The sequence below is a fragment of the Parasteatoda tepidariorum genome, chromosome 8, assembly GCF_043381705.1.
Source record: "Parasteatoda tepidariorum isolate YZ-2023 chromosome 8, CAS_Ptep_4.0, whole genome shotgun sequence".
Classification (NCBI taxonomy): domain Eukaryota; kingdom Metazoa; phylum Arthropoda; class Arachnida; order Araneae; family Theridiidae; genus Parasteatoda; species Parasteatoda tepidariorum.
In genome coordinates, this window is record NC_092211.1 from 46634148 (window position 1) to 46651470 (window position 17323).

Consider the following 17323-nt stretch of genomic DNA (forward strand, 5'->3'; position numbering starts at 1 on the left):
TTGGTCAATTCTAATCTTAAATCCCCTCGAAACTCCACATTTAATTTATTTCCGTTCTTAGTTAAGATTGAATTTACGTGACTGAAACCGGCTTCAACGATATAGGAACTTGGAAATGCTATCATAAATGGCTGAGCTATTTCGTAAAGTCTTACATATTTTTGCATTATATTTATATTTGTCCAAAATTTGCTTATTGTTAAATTTTAAAAAAAGCGTCTTTGCTTCAAATTCCCATAATAATTCAGCAAGCTCATCTTGCAGGTTGATGTCCACGTTTTCAATTTGAGCAGAAAATGGCACAATAATCCAATCAGGGATGTCAATGTTTTCCAAATCAACAAAACGCAGTTTAAAATTGTCGCTCAATTTTTGAAGATTACCTGTATCTATTTCCAAGTCTTCTTTTATTTCTAATTCTCACATATCTGAAAAATACAGATAATCCTTTGACCAATCAACCTTTCCGGCTCGGATCGACCCCCATTCGACCCCCTGGCTCAGATCGACCCCCGCTTACGTTAAATAGACCCCTGGGGATCTATGTAGACCACTTTGGCGACCTCTGGTGTAGGTTAACAGTCATATATTTATTCTAACTTGTATAATTCTTTTTTAAAAAAAATCTAGCATTATTTTTCACCAAGGGGTTCGCAATCGCAATTGTCTTTACTTTTAAATGAACTTTAATTATAAATTATTGAGCCTACACAGAACACATTACATGATCATTTATTGCTTAATAGTGCTAAACTATATTAAAAGTTATAACAATTTTCATTAATTTGCTTGTCCTCATATTCATAACGCAAATCTGTTTGATAAAACGATGTGCTGCAACTAATTTTAAATTTTGAGTAAAGCAAATTCATAACACTTGCGAATCTACTCAGATTTAATACATTTTTAAGCTTTGTAATCTAATATGCATTTTCTTCGAAGCATAAATCTTTATGAAAACGTCAAAAACACTTTTAATTCAGTTGTAACATACTTGGTAATTAAGACCACAATTTGAAAAATGAGTTTGCTCTAAAAGAGATGAAATTCTCTAAATTAAGTTACATGAGCGTTAACAAGTTTGGTTGACAATAGATGCAAATTTATGACAATAATTATACTGATGAATTTTAATTTCACACACGCTTGCTCATTTTACAGTAAACCACTACAGCAGGAACACTTTATTTAAAACTTGACTTCTTAAAAACGATTTTAAATTACACTTTAATATGGCAAAATTAACTTTTGAGGGCAAACGCGAACTTGAACCACCAAAACCCTTAGCATATCATTATCCTTCATTTCTATTTTTTTTCTAAATATTAATGCTAAGTTTGAAGTTCATTAATATGTCAGATGTGGCGTTTTGAGAAAATTGACTTTTACTAGCCATTTTTTGAAAATTTTCTCGCGCACAGTCGTTTCTCTTTTAAATTAACACTGTAATTGAAAATAATTAAGAGATCATAATGATAGAAATGAACAAATAGTTGATAGTAAAATAAAATAATGAAACTGAATTCAGCACATAAGAGGATATAAAAATATGAATAAAGGACGTACACATGTTTTCTTATACAATATTTTCAATAACTTAAAAAGTTTTCAAATATTTGGTAATATTTCCGAAGCATGAAGAATTTTTCAATGATTTATTTATATATTAGTATTTTTAAAACTCTTTAGTTAAATAAAACAATTACAAAACTTTAAAATTTAAAAGGAATGTATTTCGTTCTGACGAATGTTCTTTGTAACTAAGCTTTTGTTTTAATATTTCATGCCTGTAACTTCACACACTAGTAAGTATTCAACTAGATATAGTTTATAATTTTAATTCGAATTCAAATAAATTTTTAATGAAATATTAGTTTTTAAATAAGGAACCATAAAGAAAATTAACATTTTCCTTTCGTGGAGTTGAAGTAAGTCTAAAGTTCTTAAATATATTTCATCTTAAGAAACTGATTAGGAATTTTGCATATATAACATTTAATTGCTTAATTAAATTTTCTATGACTAAAATAAAATTGTAAGTTTCATAATTACTATAGAAGTATTTGAAACCCTCGAATGCTTAATAGTGCATGATATAAATAAGAGAAAAAAATCAGCGCTTTTATTCTTTATGACTAATAAAATATTGTCCAGGATAAATTAACCCTAGAAAAAGGGTCATTAATTCGAAAAATTACTTTTCAATTTTAGGCAACATTAAACTTTACGAGGGCTATAAAAGACAAATACTCATGCTCTTTCCTTTAGAATCAAGATAATAAGAGTTTCTGCTTGATATCATAATAATTGTACATAATTAAAGAAGTAAAATTTTTTATAAGTCAAGTTAATTTTTATTTCATGACTATTCGAGTCCCCTGTATTTTATTGTCGAATATTTTCTAAAAAAAATAAAAATTAAATTAATGATATTACTTGGACAAAATCTTTTTTTCTGAGACGAAAAGGCAATATGCTTATATAAGTCAGTTTATAAGTACATGAATTAATTTTCAAGTCAGCTTATAAGTATAATTTAAGATGTTTGTCAAGCTGAAATTTGCATATCATATATCCTAATATTTAATTCCAAAATTATGATTTTTTTCCAAAATTATTATTTTACTTCATCCTTTGCTCAAGAAATAAAAATCATTCATAAAATATGTAATCTTTTAATACTACAACCTTGAATTAACTATAGAATGAAAAATGAAATATATTTTTAAAGATTCCCTCTACATCTGCCTAACCCATTGGCACAGAATTTGAGAACCATTTTATGGTTGTTTACCTTGTTTTGAATTCATTAAAATTAGTTATTATTTCTCACGCTTTCTTTTCAGCCAACATATTTGAATGTGTAAGGCTAAGAAAAAGACCTTTGGCAATAAATTAAATCGTTTGACGACCAATATATGGATTTCATGAATTTCTTTGGTGAAAACTACTTCAAAGTACACCACATGACGCTCACATTTTTGTTTTCTGGGTGCACGAAGATGACCTGTGATCAAAATTCGAATTTGAAATTTTCTACGAGCGTCTTAATTTGAGCTATAGTTATTTTATTTTAATTTGTTTAAATTTTGGTCTTCCTGTATATTTTTGACATAATTTTATACAAAAAGTATGTTATAAATTCTTATCAATTTTAACATAATTCAAATAAATTTATCTGCTAAAGTATAGAAAGTTTATTTTTTTGTAATTTCTAGAAAACACCAAATCTCTGAAAAAAAAGTTTAATCTGCATTTACTTTGTGACTATTTTACTAATTTTAAGCAAGTACTTGTAAATTTTCTAATTGTTCTGGATTTTTTTATATTATGTTAGATAGTAAAATAAATTTAAGTCACACAATAATTGTTTTTAAAATTTAATTGATTGAATGATCTCGATCATATAAGGTATTTTTCTCCTTACACAATATATTTTTATTCTTCTCAATTTCATACAAATATCTTTAAATGTTTGACTTTACTTTGCAGATAATGTCAAAAAAAGAGAAAGCTGTAATTGTTTATAGTTACTGCATGACATTTACTTATTCCTTAATACGTAAATTCAAATAAGATTTTGTTCAGTTAAATATTCACTTTTTTACGTACTTAATTTATTTATCATGTTAAAACAAACTTCCTTCATTAAAGGTATACTTATTTGGAGCTGATTCCACTTTTCTATGAACAATTTTAATTTTTGAAATCTATTTATATTTAATTTAAAAGGAGAAAAGAACCGTATAACTCTACAATATATGATAAGACAAATGCTTAAAAACAAGATTTTCTTCATCTTCATTTTTTTTTCTTTTTTTGCTGCTAATATATTAACAACACTTATAGTTTTTAAAAACTGTAGGAAGAAAGTTTCAGTTTCAGCTTCAACGAAACTAATTCTTACCCTACTTTGTGAATGAGATATTGCACCATTTGCATTCGTAATAAAAATAATAACAATTATTTTAAAATTTTAAAATCATGATTTTAAGGGATCGAACACGCCTAAACTACAAAATGATTTTAATACTACCTCCATTCAAAATAAGTTTTTTGTCGGAACATAATATTATTTTTTTTTTAAAAATATGCGATGACTTATTTATTCACTATTCAACCTTCCCCAGTGATTTGTAATCACCAAAAATATTAAAATAAATAAAAAATTCAAATGAAGTAAAGTTTTAAAAATAGTTTTATATATTACATCTAAAACAATATAAGTGCTTATGATATGTTTATTGAAATTGATAAACGAAATAACATTACTCACTTAAGCTGCTAAATGGTTTTTAATACTGCCTTACTTCAAGAAGTATTATTTTTTTGTTGGAACATATTTTTATGCTTCTTAAAAAAATCAATGACTTATTAATCCACGATCTAACCTCCAATTATTTACAACAACCAGAAATAATAAAATAAATAAATTCAAAATGAAGTACATTTAAAACTTAATTTTATATATTATTTCTAAACCAGTATAAGTGCTTATGATATATTTAGTGAAATTGATAAACAAAATAACATTACACATCTGAGCTGCAAAATGGTTTTTAATACTACCGTGTTTCAACATAATTTTGTTTTCTGGTTAGAACATATTTTCATTTTTTTTAAATAAATGTAATGACTTATTAATTCCCTATTCAACCTCCAGCAACTTATAATCACGAAAAATAATAAAAAAATGCTAATGCAAAATGAAGTACATTTTAAAACGTAATTTTATGTATTACAGCCAAACCAGATTAAATGCTTATGGTATGTTTAGTGAGATTGCGAAACAAACTAGCATTTAATTAAAAAAAACATTTAATTAATAAATATAATTTTAAACTAACAATATATTTGCAAAATTTAAATTTAAATAGACGGCAAATAGAATAAAGCATAATTTTTCTTTTATTCTATTTAAAATATCAATTTTAAATGTTTTTGTTATTTGAAAAAAAAAATAATATAACATAGAGATAAAGATAAATATCATTGCTTATTGTTCAAAAACAAAGTAATCATTACAGATTACTGTGGGGTTTACCTATATTTATTAAAATAATAAAAATCTTTTCCATGGGGTAGTACTTAACAAAATAAATTCTCAAATGTAAATGACATTTGTGTCAGCACACTATGTCACCATCTTTTTGCACCATAACTTCTGAAAGTCCTTCCTACGTTATTATCTGTCCATCCGCCCAACTTATTCATAATATGAGCAAACGCCATTAATGTTGAGACACACCCAAGAATGCCTTTTAAGTTATTAAGATGCTGAGAAACTAAGTTGAGGTCTTTTGAAGTAATTACTTAAAAGTTATTTTTTAAATATATATCAAAACTTTAAAGAAAAGGACATTCAAAGAGACAGTTTTACTTGAATCTTTCTGAAAAGTAAAGCAGTAAAAATAAATTGGGACAATACATTCCAATGACAGCTTGTTGTAAAGCCAACTTACTTCTTTTGACACTTTGAATTGTTAATGCGTGTCGTTTTTTTATAGCTAGAGAATAGTCAAAGATTGTAATAAAATGTGCTCATGCCACCATGAAAATAATTCTTGTTGTAATTTTAAATAAGTTTTCGTCAAGTTAAATACTTAATATATAGAATTTCAAAATATGATAGATAATGATAAAAATTTTTTTATTGATTTATTAAGAATAATTTTGTAAATGTAGAAAGCTATTTTCAAATGCTTCATTTTCTTATTTAAAAAGAATCAAATGATAATGCAATTTTTTAAAAACTCATTTAAATATTATTTGCTACTTTAAAAAAGAGTCAAAAGTGGTAATTTAGTCGCTTCAAAGTAGTTTTAATATTTTGAAACATGTTTTTTTTTGTTTTTGAAATCGGGATCTTTTTGACAACATTTATTTTTCACTTAATTATATAATATGTTAAACAAATTAGTAGGTGGCCACTTATGAATGGTCTAAAATAGTAAAATGCAAAGTTCAGCGATGATAATTTAATAAGATGAATAATTTTTTCATAAAAATTTAAAGACTGCAATTTGAGGAAATTATCAGGTATACAATGTTCAATTTTTTTTATAAATTTCACATCTTCAATTAATAAATTAAATTTTTGTTAATGAAAATTTGTATATGTAATAAAACAAATAATTTGTGTGACTATGTGCCTTTATACCGGATTGCGAGTATTCCGTGTATACTCTAAAAATACGATATTCCACATGCGGCTAAATGAGTACAATTCTAAATAAATTACGAAACTCGAATTTTTTATTTTTTAAATTATATTTTTAATTCTGACGCATTTAAAAAAAATGTCATTTTCAAATTGGTTTAACGGAAGCCTTTGTTTAATAAATTATAGAAGATTCAGTTTAGTCAAATATTTTAAAGATAAAATTTCAAATATGCTATTCGCTAGATTATGGCTATAATTAAAAAATACCTTCTTCCGCGTACTGTAATGCTTGTTCTTGCCACGCTATGATCAATGCAATCATGCTAAATACGTCACCAAATTAGTATTTCAAAAGTTATCTTAACACTAGAAGAGGCGGATTTTGGACTTACCTAAAATCACCATTAAGGGTCAATTTGACTCTCATAGGAAACTAAGATTTTTTTTAAAGAAAATGATTTTTAAATGATGAATAATAAAGTTAATTTATTATTATTTTTTCGTTACGAAAAAATATCAATTTCAAGTTTTATTGAGGAAAAAAAACAGTAATCCCGTTGCGCCTAGATATTTGGAGTGGTTCCATAATTAGAGCACTAAACTTTCCCCAGGTTGTAAATCATTTGCCACTTTTTCAATGTGCACAAATAAAAGTAGGGATTCAATTTTTTCTTTTTTTTATATGAGTTAAAATCAAAAATATGATGTTTGAACATCATACTATAAATTTTCATTATCACTTACATGGCAATAACTGCCTTTTAACAATACAAACTAGTCCAAGATTATAGCAAATATAACCGTCTATATTCAACATGTACAGTGCACTAAGGAAAATTGACCACCTTGAATAACTTTTGATTTAATGATCGGATCTTCCCGTTGTAAGAGTCTATGTTTATGGTTCAAGGAGGTGAACGAAAATATGATAATTAATTAGTGCAGACGACATTTTAAGTCACGAAATCAGATACAAAAACGTACTTCCAATGAATAAATATACTTTTTTTTGACGGATTAAGATTTCTGATCCCAAATTTTGGGGGGTAGTTACAATCTGGCTCCCATAGTTTAGTTAGGAGAGCTTTACTTTGGACCCCCTTATGTTAATTTTAATTTTTGCGTATTTCGCCATATTTCCAGAACTTTTTAAGCGAATTGAAAATTTTATGCATATAATTATAAAATTCATTTATCCAAAGAACATTCCATCCTAAAAATAATTTTATTAATATATATCATTTTTAAATATTTTATTTAATAACAGCAGAAAAACATTTGAATTGCATGGTGCATAAATTTTTACATAATTTTAAAGTATTTAAATTTACATCGCAAAATTCAAAATTTAAGCGAAATCGTTGGAATAATTCTTGAAAAATCAAATTTTAAATACACTATTACCCCTTATGTTGATTTCAATTTTTGCGTATTTCGCCATATTTCCAGAACTTTCTTAGCGAATTGAAAACGTTATGCATATAATTATAAAATTCATTTATCCAAAGAAAATTCCATCCAAAAAATAATTTTAGTTAATATATATCACTTTTAATTATTTTATTTAATAACAGTAGAAAAACTTTCGAATTGCATGGTGCATAAATTTTTACATAATTTTAAAGTATCTAAATTTACATCGCAAAATGCAAAATTAAAGCGAAATCGTTGGAATAATTCTTGAAAAATCAAATTTTAAATACACTACTTTTTAAAAATTCAATTTTTTAGGTACTATTCAACCAATTTCCTTCAAATTCTGTATTTTAGCAAGTAATTTTAGATAATTTAAGATGATGTAAAATTGTTTACCTTACAATTCAAAATTTTTTCGACTATTGCTAATTAAAATTTTAAAAAAATGGATATTTACTAAAATTTATTTCGGCATTGATTTATCTTTGGATAATAATAAAAAAATAATGAATAAAAATAACATTAACATTAGGGAATCCAAACTTTTGATAGCTCTCCCGGCCAAACAATTGGGACCTCATTTTCCATACGTACAGTGGGAATCAGAAATCCGAATCAGTCGGAAAAAAAGTATGGTTAATCAGAGAAAATACGTTTTTTATTATCGAAAATATCATTATTTTATCATCATTACTTTTTATTAAAAGTATCAAGATTATAATTCATTAGGGACTATTTCACGAAATCTGTTGAGCGTGACATTTTTTTAACACGGTGTGGTCCCCAATTTCTGTTCTTCGATTCTTCTTTATATAGTTTGCAGTTCTGCAAAATCAAAAACATAAATAAAACTTCAAATATGGTGATTTTTCGGATGAGGGTCAAAATAATCCCTTTTCACTGTCTTAGGTATTTCCCTAATTATTTTAGCAATCAACAGAAAGGCACGAAATTTTGACATAGAGCCGCGATGGCTCAGGGGATAGAGCCATCGTGGCTTCCAATGAGGTGAACCGAGGTTTGATCCCGGTGATGGCTGTTCGATACGAATTTCGCATCCGGCTTGCACAAACCACAGTGCTGACGTGAAATATCCTCAGTGATAGACGGATCATGGGTCAGAGTTCCCTAGACGTTAGGCTTACCATGGGAGGTTCTTGTGGTCTTCTCAATGTAACGAAAAAAATGAGCGTCGAAGCTCACTTGTATCAAATATTTCATAAGAAATGGCCAAAAAGGGTCAAAATGACCCCAATGGCACTTCTAGTGTTAAATCACGTGTTTATTATGTTTACAGTTATACTTTTAAAACGTGTTACTATAAAACTAAATTATTTAAAGTCAACGATAATTGAAAAAAAAAGGAAAAAGAAAAGCTTTGTACTGAAAAGCAAAGTAAGTGGAGAAATGTTACGAATTCATTTAAGAGAGCGTAGCAAATTGTAAAGCATTATTGCCGTCAATTATACTTCATTAATTTTTGTTTAAGTACTAATTGATATAAGAATAAGCTCTGAAAAGCAAAATTAATGTAGAGAATATACACATTAATTTTGGGGAACCTTAAAAGTTGTCATACTACTATTGGAATTAATGATGGTTAATTTTGTTAATAGACACTACTGGTAACATGATAGTAGATTTAGTTTTAATATGCAACAAGTATACCTTCATATAGGTACAAAATGTTTATAAATTAATAAAAAAAATTCTAAATTTTTTATTATTATAGTATTTTTTTCTACTCTTGGGTTATAGTTATCGCTGCACCAATACTATACGTTTTTATGTAAGGTTTTTACTGTTTCTCGCAGATTCAGGAGAAAATAGCCTGATTTTGGGAAATTATAAGTATGAGTTGCCTAGAGGAACAGCATTATGCCAGATGATACTGAATACAGTTAATCTTTATTTTGATGGGACAAACTATTAAGAACGTGTATTGCTTAATCTAATAACCTAAACCCACCGAGAAGGGCAACAAATAGTAATAGATAAAGAAAAGGAATGAATTTTTTTTTTGCTTAATTATTTGCATCAATATATGTTTCACACTTTTGTGCACGATCTTGAAGTGTTGTCCAGTATTAATTTATTGACGTTTATTTTTCACCCTTAACTATGAACGGGCATGCAACCAATTAATCCAATATTAATCAAATATTACTTCTTCGTATATTTTATTGCAAATTTAATGGACATCAGAAAAATGAATAGAGCAAAGAGATTTTTCTAGTTTTTTTAAGTCAATTAATAATGAAACAACTTGTTAATTTGACTTAACTATTGATACTTGACTATTTGACAATTGGTAATTATCCTACTTGTCTACACTGGCACCAGTTGTAACTGAACAAAAGGTTAACAAATGGTACTAGTTTCAAGAATAAGGATTAATTTGATACATAATATTTCGCTTAGTAGAATTAATATCTACAATAATTGCATAGTTCATTGCAAGTCTTGCATAAATCACCTGAATATAAATCACTGCTAATCACTCTATTTTAAATCGTATAAATTGCTAGTTTGTTCAGAAAGGAAGCAGTGGTTCTACCCAATAAAACTTAGAAAATTAGGTTCGCACAAAGTTGTAAGGTCTTTTTCAGAGAACTGCATCAGTGTACGACACAGCACTAAAGATCACACCGTTGAAATGGAATTAGAGGAGTAGCAAACACACTCTACTACTCTTCTGTTACACTAAAGTAAATTGGGATTCGAATTCTTTATGCTTCGATTATAACTGTCTTTTAATTAGCATTTCGTAAGAATGCACATCTTCAACCTTCCAGAAGGGAGAAGGCTTAGATAGGCTTTGTAGTAATTTCCTCCCTGTACAGTAGAAAAGTCAAATTCAATTCACCACCGAAGGAATTTACGCTTCACAGGAAATTGGCTGCAAGTAAAATTGTAAGCGAATGATGTTAAAGCCTCAATGATTGAAATTCAATGAATAGAAGACTTATTGTTTGGCTTCAAGTTTCTTGAAATGACGAAAAGGGTAAAATTACAAAGATAATAGAATTTTAGCTCTCTTAAAGAGACTTATTGAAATTTTGAGATGAAAATTTAACGTAAAGACTTCATTTCTTGTGGCTCTGTGAACTGAAATTAATGTCAAAATAATTAAATAATAGGAATGCTCCGAGCATGGTAAATGTTTCATCAGATATAGTCCCTTGTTGCTGAAACATTTAAGAAGTGTAAAATTATAAGCGTATTTGACCTGCAAATATGAAGTTATAATAAGACTAGGTAGTAATAAGACGTGTAAAGTGAAAAAGAATGTGCGTAGATGATAAATGTTCTAGAAATTTATGAAATATATAAAATACGAATCAGCTGTATGAAAACTAATGCTATTCCTCCTTAATATAAATACACATAAAACAATCTTTGTACTATGTATAAAATACGAATCAGCTGTATGAAAACTAATGCTATTCCTCCTTAATATAAATGCACATAAAACAATCTTTGTACTATGTATAAAATAAGCCCCAGCTTGAAGATTAAACCGATCGGTATAAACCGACTAATATTAGACTATGTTGATTAAAAAAATAATGTTGTTATGCAATGTTAATTTTTAAAAGAATATTATTGGGAACACCATACTCAAACATGCTAAGTTAGGAAGTAACAATACATGTAGACATTTGTGCTATTTTTTCCTTAGCTTCGTATTATTTATTATTTTAAAAAAGTGGCGATTTTGTAACCTATGTATTACCTATTATTATGTTTTTTTTTAGATTGTAATATCACCGAATCAATATATTGTTATAATATTGTCTTTAAAAGGAGGTAACAGTTAATGCTCCAAAAATAGGAAAACATTACTCTGCATGTTAATAGCAGTCAATGTAAGTGAAACATGAGCTGCGCGTTCATAAAACTAAGTTCTCTGAATCAGCCTTTAAAGTAGTCTTGGAAAATAGTCTTTCCACGCATTTATAACCTTTTATATTAGGCAGTCTTTCCTAATCTGTTTAGTTTTCCTGAAAGAAGACTAACTACCGAATTATATTCTAATTTTAATCATTCTCTTCATACCAAATCCTTTCAACAATTACCCTTTACCGAACAAATACGTAAAGATTCATCAAAGTTGATAAGCAAGGCATCATAACAATAAGGACTGAAATTAGATGCCCCTTTTGGGTAAATCCATCAAGTTCCTAATTTGGCATTTGTGACTCTTGAAGCGTGAAAAGCCCATTTCTATAAGGTTCTGGCTTGTATAATGGCTAACGTACTTACGCCCACAAACTCGACTCGCGCTAAATGAATGGATGAATGCGGCTGCAGATTCTACGTATATCACACTGGAGCTCTGGCACTCGACATTCGTTGGACGTTATCTGCTTCATGAATCTAAATGGGGAACAATTTCGCCGAGTAGTTACCCAGCAGTTGCAGAGGGTAAAAATGTATAAATCACGTGTCGAAAGTATTTTAGCTTTACCACTTTTATTTGTGTCCTCAGAAGAGGCTGTCTTTAAGATAACAATGATGCGAAGAGTCAATGATAAAGCAATATTGTCGCTCGTTTTGGGCTTTAGAGAGTTGTAGTTTATTTCTAGTTATACCATTTTTTTCCTGAATGCATGCTTAGTTAAGCAGAGGATTCTCATTTGTCTTATTCTTTCTAAGTGACTTCAGAAATGCATCATTGTAACGCTTAAATTTTTCAGCTCCAACAGAAGAAAAGAAAGGTACAACATTTTAAATGAAATTAGCAGTAATTAAAATGGAAAAAAGTAAAAAAAAAACATTTTAAAAATAACTGTATCGGTTTTAAGTTTAGAAAAACGTTAAATACATAATTAAATACCTTTAGATTATAATTTTACTTATGAAATTGTATTGCCTTTTTTTTCAATATGTGCTTTTTTTCATGTTAAATTAATTTGAATTCTCTGAGACTAAAGTAACACACTAGAATTAAGCCATTTACACAATTTTACATTTTTTAGAATCTTTCAGCTATTTATTGATAAATAGGTAAATATATATTTTATACTTCTAAAAAAGTGACAATCAATATGTTGCATATATGGAGATTTAAAAAGTCTATTTCCTTTAATATCTAATTAATAAATAATTATATATTTTAAAATTACCACTTAACTCAAGGCATTATCTTAATGTATTTTATTATATATTTATATTATTTTAACTTATATATTTTGATTACGCTAATGCTAAAATAACATTTACGAATTTAAACATTCACAGAATTTCACTGCTTTCAGTAATTTTTAGATTTTAACAATAAATAGGTAATTTTATTCTTAGAAATATCCTAAAAACACGAATCAATATTTAGCACTTGAGGAAAAAAAATTTTGCAAAATACAATGATTTTTTTTTCACATTTGCAAAAATTATAGTTTATATATTATATAATTTTACTGCAAATATTGAATATTGCATTATAATTCAAATATTTAAAAAAATAAATTGTTCGAAAAAATTCGACAAAATAAATCTCTAAAAGTAAAGTAAATTTGAAAACAAGTAAATTTCTAAATTTTTATTATTTAAATAAAAAAAAAACAATTATACCTGTAAAGTTCTGCATTTTTGCTTTTGACTGATGACAGTTTTTATGTTGAAGTAAAATTATTAGGTTTCTCTTTTTATGAAAAAATTTACATATTATCATAAAGACATTTGAAACAAGTAGTTTTCTGTTCTTAGAACAATTAATTTATTCGTATCTAACAAATAGTGTAACTAGTAATTTGATGTTTAAACTATGTTTTAAAAAAATTCAATTTTAATGAATTTCAAATTTGGTAAATGTCGATATATGTAAAAATAAAAATGAAACTATCAACATTATTTTTCAGCTTCCAGGGCAGATAAACTAGATCGCCGCTCTCTAGTCTTTGTGAATGAGCCATCAGAACACATAGATTTTTATAATACAACTGGAGCCGTGATTCCATGCACTTCAAGGGGTAATCCAGCTCCCACAATGAGATGGGAAACAAGAGATGGCAATCCTATTAAAGACGTTCCCGGATTGAGGCATATTCGTCCCGATGGGTCTTTAGTCTTTTCTCCTTTCCATGCCGATCATTACAGACAAGATGTACATGCATCAGTGTACAGATGTACTGCATCAAATGCAGCAGGTACTATTGGTTCCAGAGATGTTCATGTAAGAGGAAGTAAGTACAATTTAAATTTATTTAATCATGATAGGAAATTTATGTAAGTAGGGTCAATTGTAACATCTTTTACTTAACTATTTTTAGATAACAAAAAATCTAACATATTATTAGTATTAATTGACAGACGAGTAAATTAGACTATCCTCTACTAGAAAAAAAATAAATACCTTATTTTAAATGTTCTTATAAAATTTATTAACAATTTTTGACAGTCGTACACTTGTTACAATTGTCCTCCCTTAGGAGGTCAATTGCAACAGTTCATAAATTCTACTAAAACGTAGTTAATTATACATATGATCATAGTTGTGATATATTTTTTTTATTGATCAAAATAGAAGAGATATTTTAGGAGTAAAAATAATAATGAGCAGTGACCTAAAGGGTTAAACTTTTAACTTTATGGGGTTAAAAATTATAATTTATGCTGTGAAAAGTGACAAATAAAATAATGCGCATGAAACATAATATAGGAAACTATTAGTGGTTCTTAAAGAGCTAAGTAATGGTTTTTAAACATGAGATTATTTATTTTCAGCTGTTACAATCGACCCTTTACTTATTGTTACAATAGTCCCCAAGACGTCATTTCAGCTTCATTTGTTAAAAACAATGCTAGTTAATTAACAAAACTAATGTTATTTTTTAAATGTTAATTAATGTGTCCACTGACATAATTCGGTTAATAATTTTTATTTGTATAAACAAAATTACTTTGTTACAGTATAATATTCATATACCAAAAAAAAGTACTTACGTAGTTTGAAAATATCTTTTGTGATGTAACTCATTCAAAAGTACATGAAAATGGTTGCCAGCAGGGGTGTACAAGTAGATTTATTAAATACACCTTGTGCGCCACCTAGGAACCAAATCTAGAACCCGACGCTCGAAATTTTTACTCTGTTACAATAGTACCCTGTTACAATTGACCCCACTCTCCCCTACTTTATTTATGCCTGAAAATTCTGCAAATTGAAAATTGGTTAGTTTTGTAAAAGAAAAATATTATGCGTTTCTATTAGCTGACCTGCATTTAAAAACGCGACACTAATCTATTTTTCTCTTGTTAGGAAAGAAAATTCTTTTGTCTTGATTCGATTTTACAAATTTTTCTTCCAATTTTCCTTTCCTCTTGATATTATGATAAGAAATGTATGTAAATACCTTATGTCTGTCTGAAAACACTCTAAACTGAAAATTGGTTATTGTAAATTAAAAATAGGATGTGGTTATAATAACGGAGTAAACATTAACTGTATCCTTCTTTAAGAAATATTACACTTAGTAATTTTGTTTGATAAGCATTATTATTTATGTATTGATAAATAAAATAGCTATAAAAATGAGACTTAGCCAAGTAATAAAGTTATTACTTATAAGTAATATGTAATTTTAAGAAACATTTCTTAAAATAAGTATAACGCTTCTATCTTAACACATATTCTTGTTGTAACAAATAGTTTAATATGCCCGTATGATATTTAAAAATGTATTCTGTATAAACATTGATATTATGTCAATTGCATAGCAAATATAAAGTTTGCGCCAGGTAGACATCATCAAACATTTTTTCGTTTTACATGAATTTCTTTCCTCATGGAATTTTCTTTTCTATGGATAGAGAAGAGCTGATTAAAACGCCAACAAATAACAATAATTTAAAAAATTCTATAGTCCTATAAAGTTCTTTTTCACTATATCAGAACCTGGCAAGACAAAAAAAAGTAAAAATACAAAAATCCGTTCTTTTATGTTTTAATCTAATGAGTTTAGAAGTAGAGAATTTTTTTCTATAAAATTATAGATAAAATTATATATGCTTCATAAACTTCTCTATCTGAACTGCCAAGCTTTTGACTTCAGAATTCAAGTTAACTTTTTCACTGAATTGTAAATTGATGTTTTCTTTTGTTGTGGAGTAACGTGTTATATTAATTTGAAAAAACAAAATTAAAAAAATAAGTAATAAACAGCACAGTGCCTTATTTCACAGCTTTGTCAATTTGATTTCATTAATTATTCAATAGCAATAAATGCATGGTTCTTAACATTCAATTCGCAAGGAGTCCCGTAAATTTAATGCAACTTTTGTCAAAAAAAAATCTCCATCTCTATAAATCTCTATTTCTATATACAATATGTTTTATGCGTTGTTTATCAACTTTGAGGAAAAGTTTATTAATTATACAGTTTTGTGGCAGTTCTATTTTAGATAAATTTTTCATTTACTCCAGTGTTTTCGACAATTTTTCCCGAAATTAATCTTCTTAAAATGGAAATACTTTATAAATAAATGTTTCTGGAACTTTGCTCCTTTTATTGAATCAAGTATTGCTACTAAATATTATTAATATAAACCTTTTGTACACAACCCTAGCATTTGAATCTGAAAGAATTGTTGGCTTATTCTTCTATTTCTTTTTCCTGCCCAATATTTTTTTTCTTATTTCTTTTTCCTGTTCAATATTCTTTTTTTTCTATTTCGTTTTAAGTTCAATACTCTTTTTCTTCCATTTTCACAATTCAATTTTGATTTTTCTATTTTTTTTCCTATTTAATATTCCCTTTTTTCTATTTTTTTCCTGTTTAATATTATTTTCTTCTATTTGTTTTTCCTGTTCAATATTCATTTTTCGGAGTTCTATTCTCCATTCAATCACTAGCAGTAGCACTTTTTAGTGCATTTTTTAATGGAAACTTAGTAATTTCTCTTCTACTTTTAACTAACAAGTTAAGAGGAACGATGGTTTCCAGTATTCTTGTAATTTTTAACCAAATACAAACGAAAAGAAAACATTGTAATCACCTTTGAAATATTAAACAGAATACATATCATATGGAATTCTTTAGATCCAGCTTTTGGGCATTGTATTGAAAATGTACATGTTTTATTTAATTGTAGATTATTATAGATAATTGGACGTTTCTATTTTGGATGGCATGTATTAAGATCTATGACTTAATTCATCTTCTGGCATACATATTTATTTTTGAAAACAAAAATTGGACCCATTTGGAAAATTCTATATGATGATTTAGAAAACCCACACAATAACCCAAAACTCAACCACTTTCCATAAATTAGCTTCTTCCCCCGCAATTCGCCTTAGACTGGGAGTTGAGGTGAAGTGGCGTGTTTGGTGCTATTCGATAGGTTTTTCAAAATATCAACTAAGATACAAATGAAGTGAGATTTATGCATTAAGTTTGATATCATTAAGAACACCATTTAAAAATATTTCCTGCACATATTTCTTGATTATTGATTCACTTTATATTTTATTTTTAAATAGACAGTTTGAGTAAAATGCTTAGTGATGATCGAATATCTCAAGAAGTGCAAAGTCTACATTATAAAGTACAAGAAGTACAAAGTCTACATATTATATTTTTCATTTTAGTAAATCAGTCTATATATAAACATATCTAAAATATTTCAGTAAACCCATACAATGGATAGTTTTAATTTCATCTACATTTAAGTTATTCAAATTATTACATTTGTTATAAAAAATTATGCATATTATTAGTAAAAATATTACTAAAGTATTAT

At 27.3% G+C, this 17323-nt stretch overlaps 1 protein-coding gene across 2 annotated transcripts in view; it reads left to right on the top strand.

Moving 5' to 3' along the window:
* The window catches only part of LOC107443056 (cell adhesion molecule Dscam1), a 207621-nt gene that overhangs the window by 11553 nt on the left and 178745 nt on the right, over positions 1-17323 (top strand). For both annotated transcript variants that reach the window (XR_001583949.3, XM_016056799.3), the window contains exon 2: positions 13441-13764. Coding sequence is in view for 1 of the 2 variants with exons in the window: in XM_016056799.3 (XP_015912285.1) it covers positions 13441-13764 (324 nt within the window). In the remaining variant the exon portion in view is untranslated. The remainder of the gene's footprint in view (positions 1-13440; positions 13765-17323) is intronic.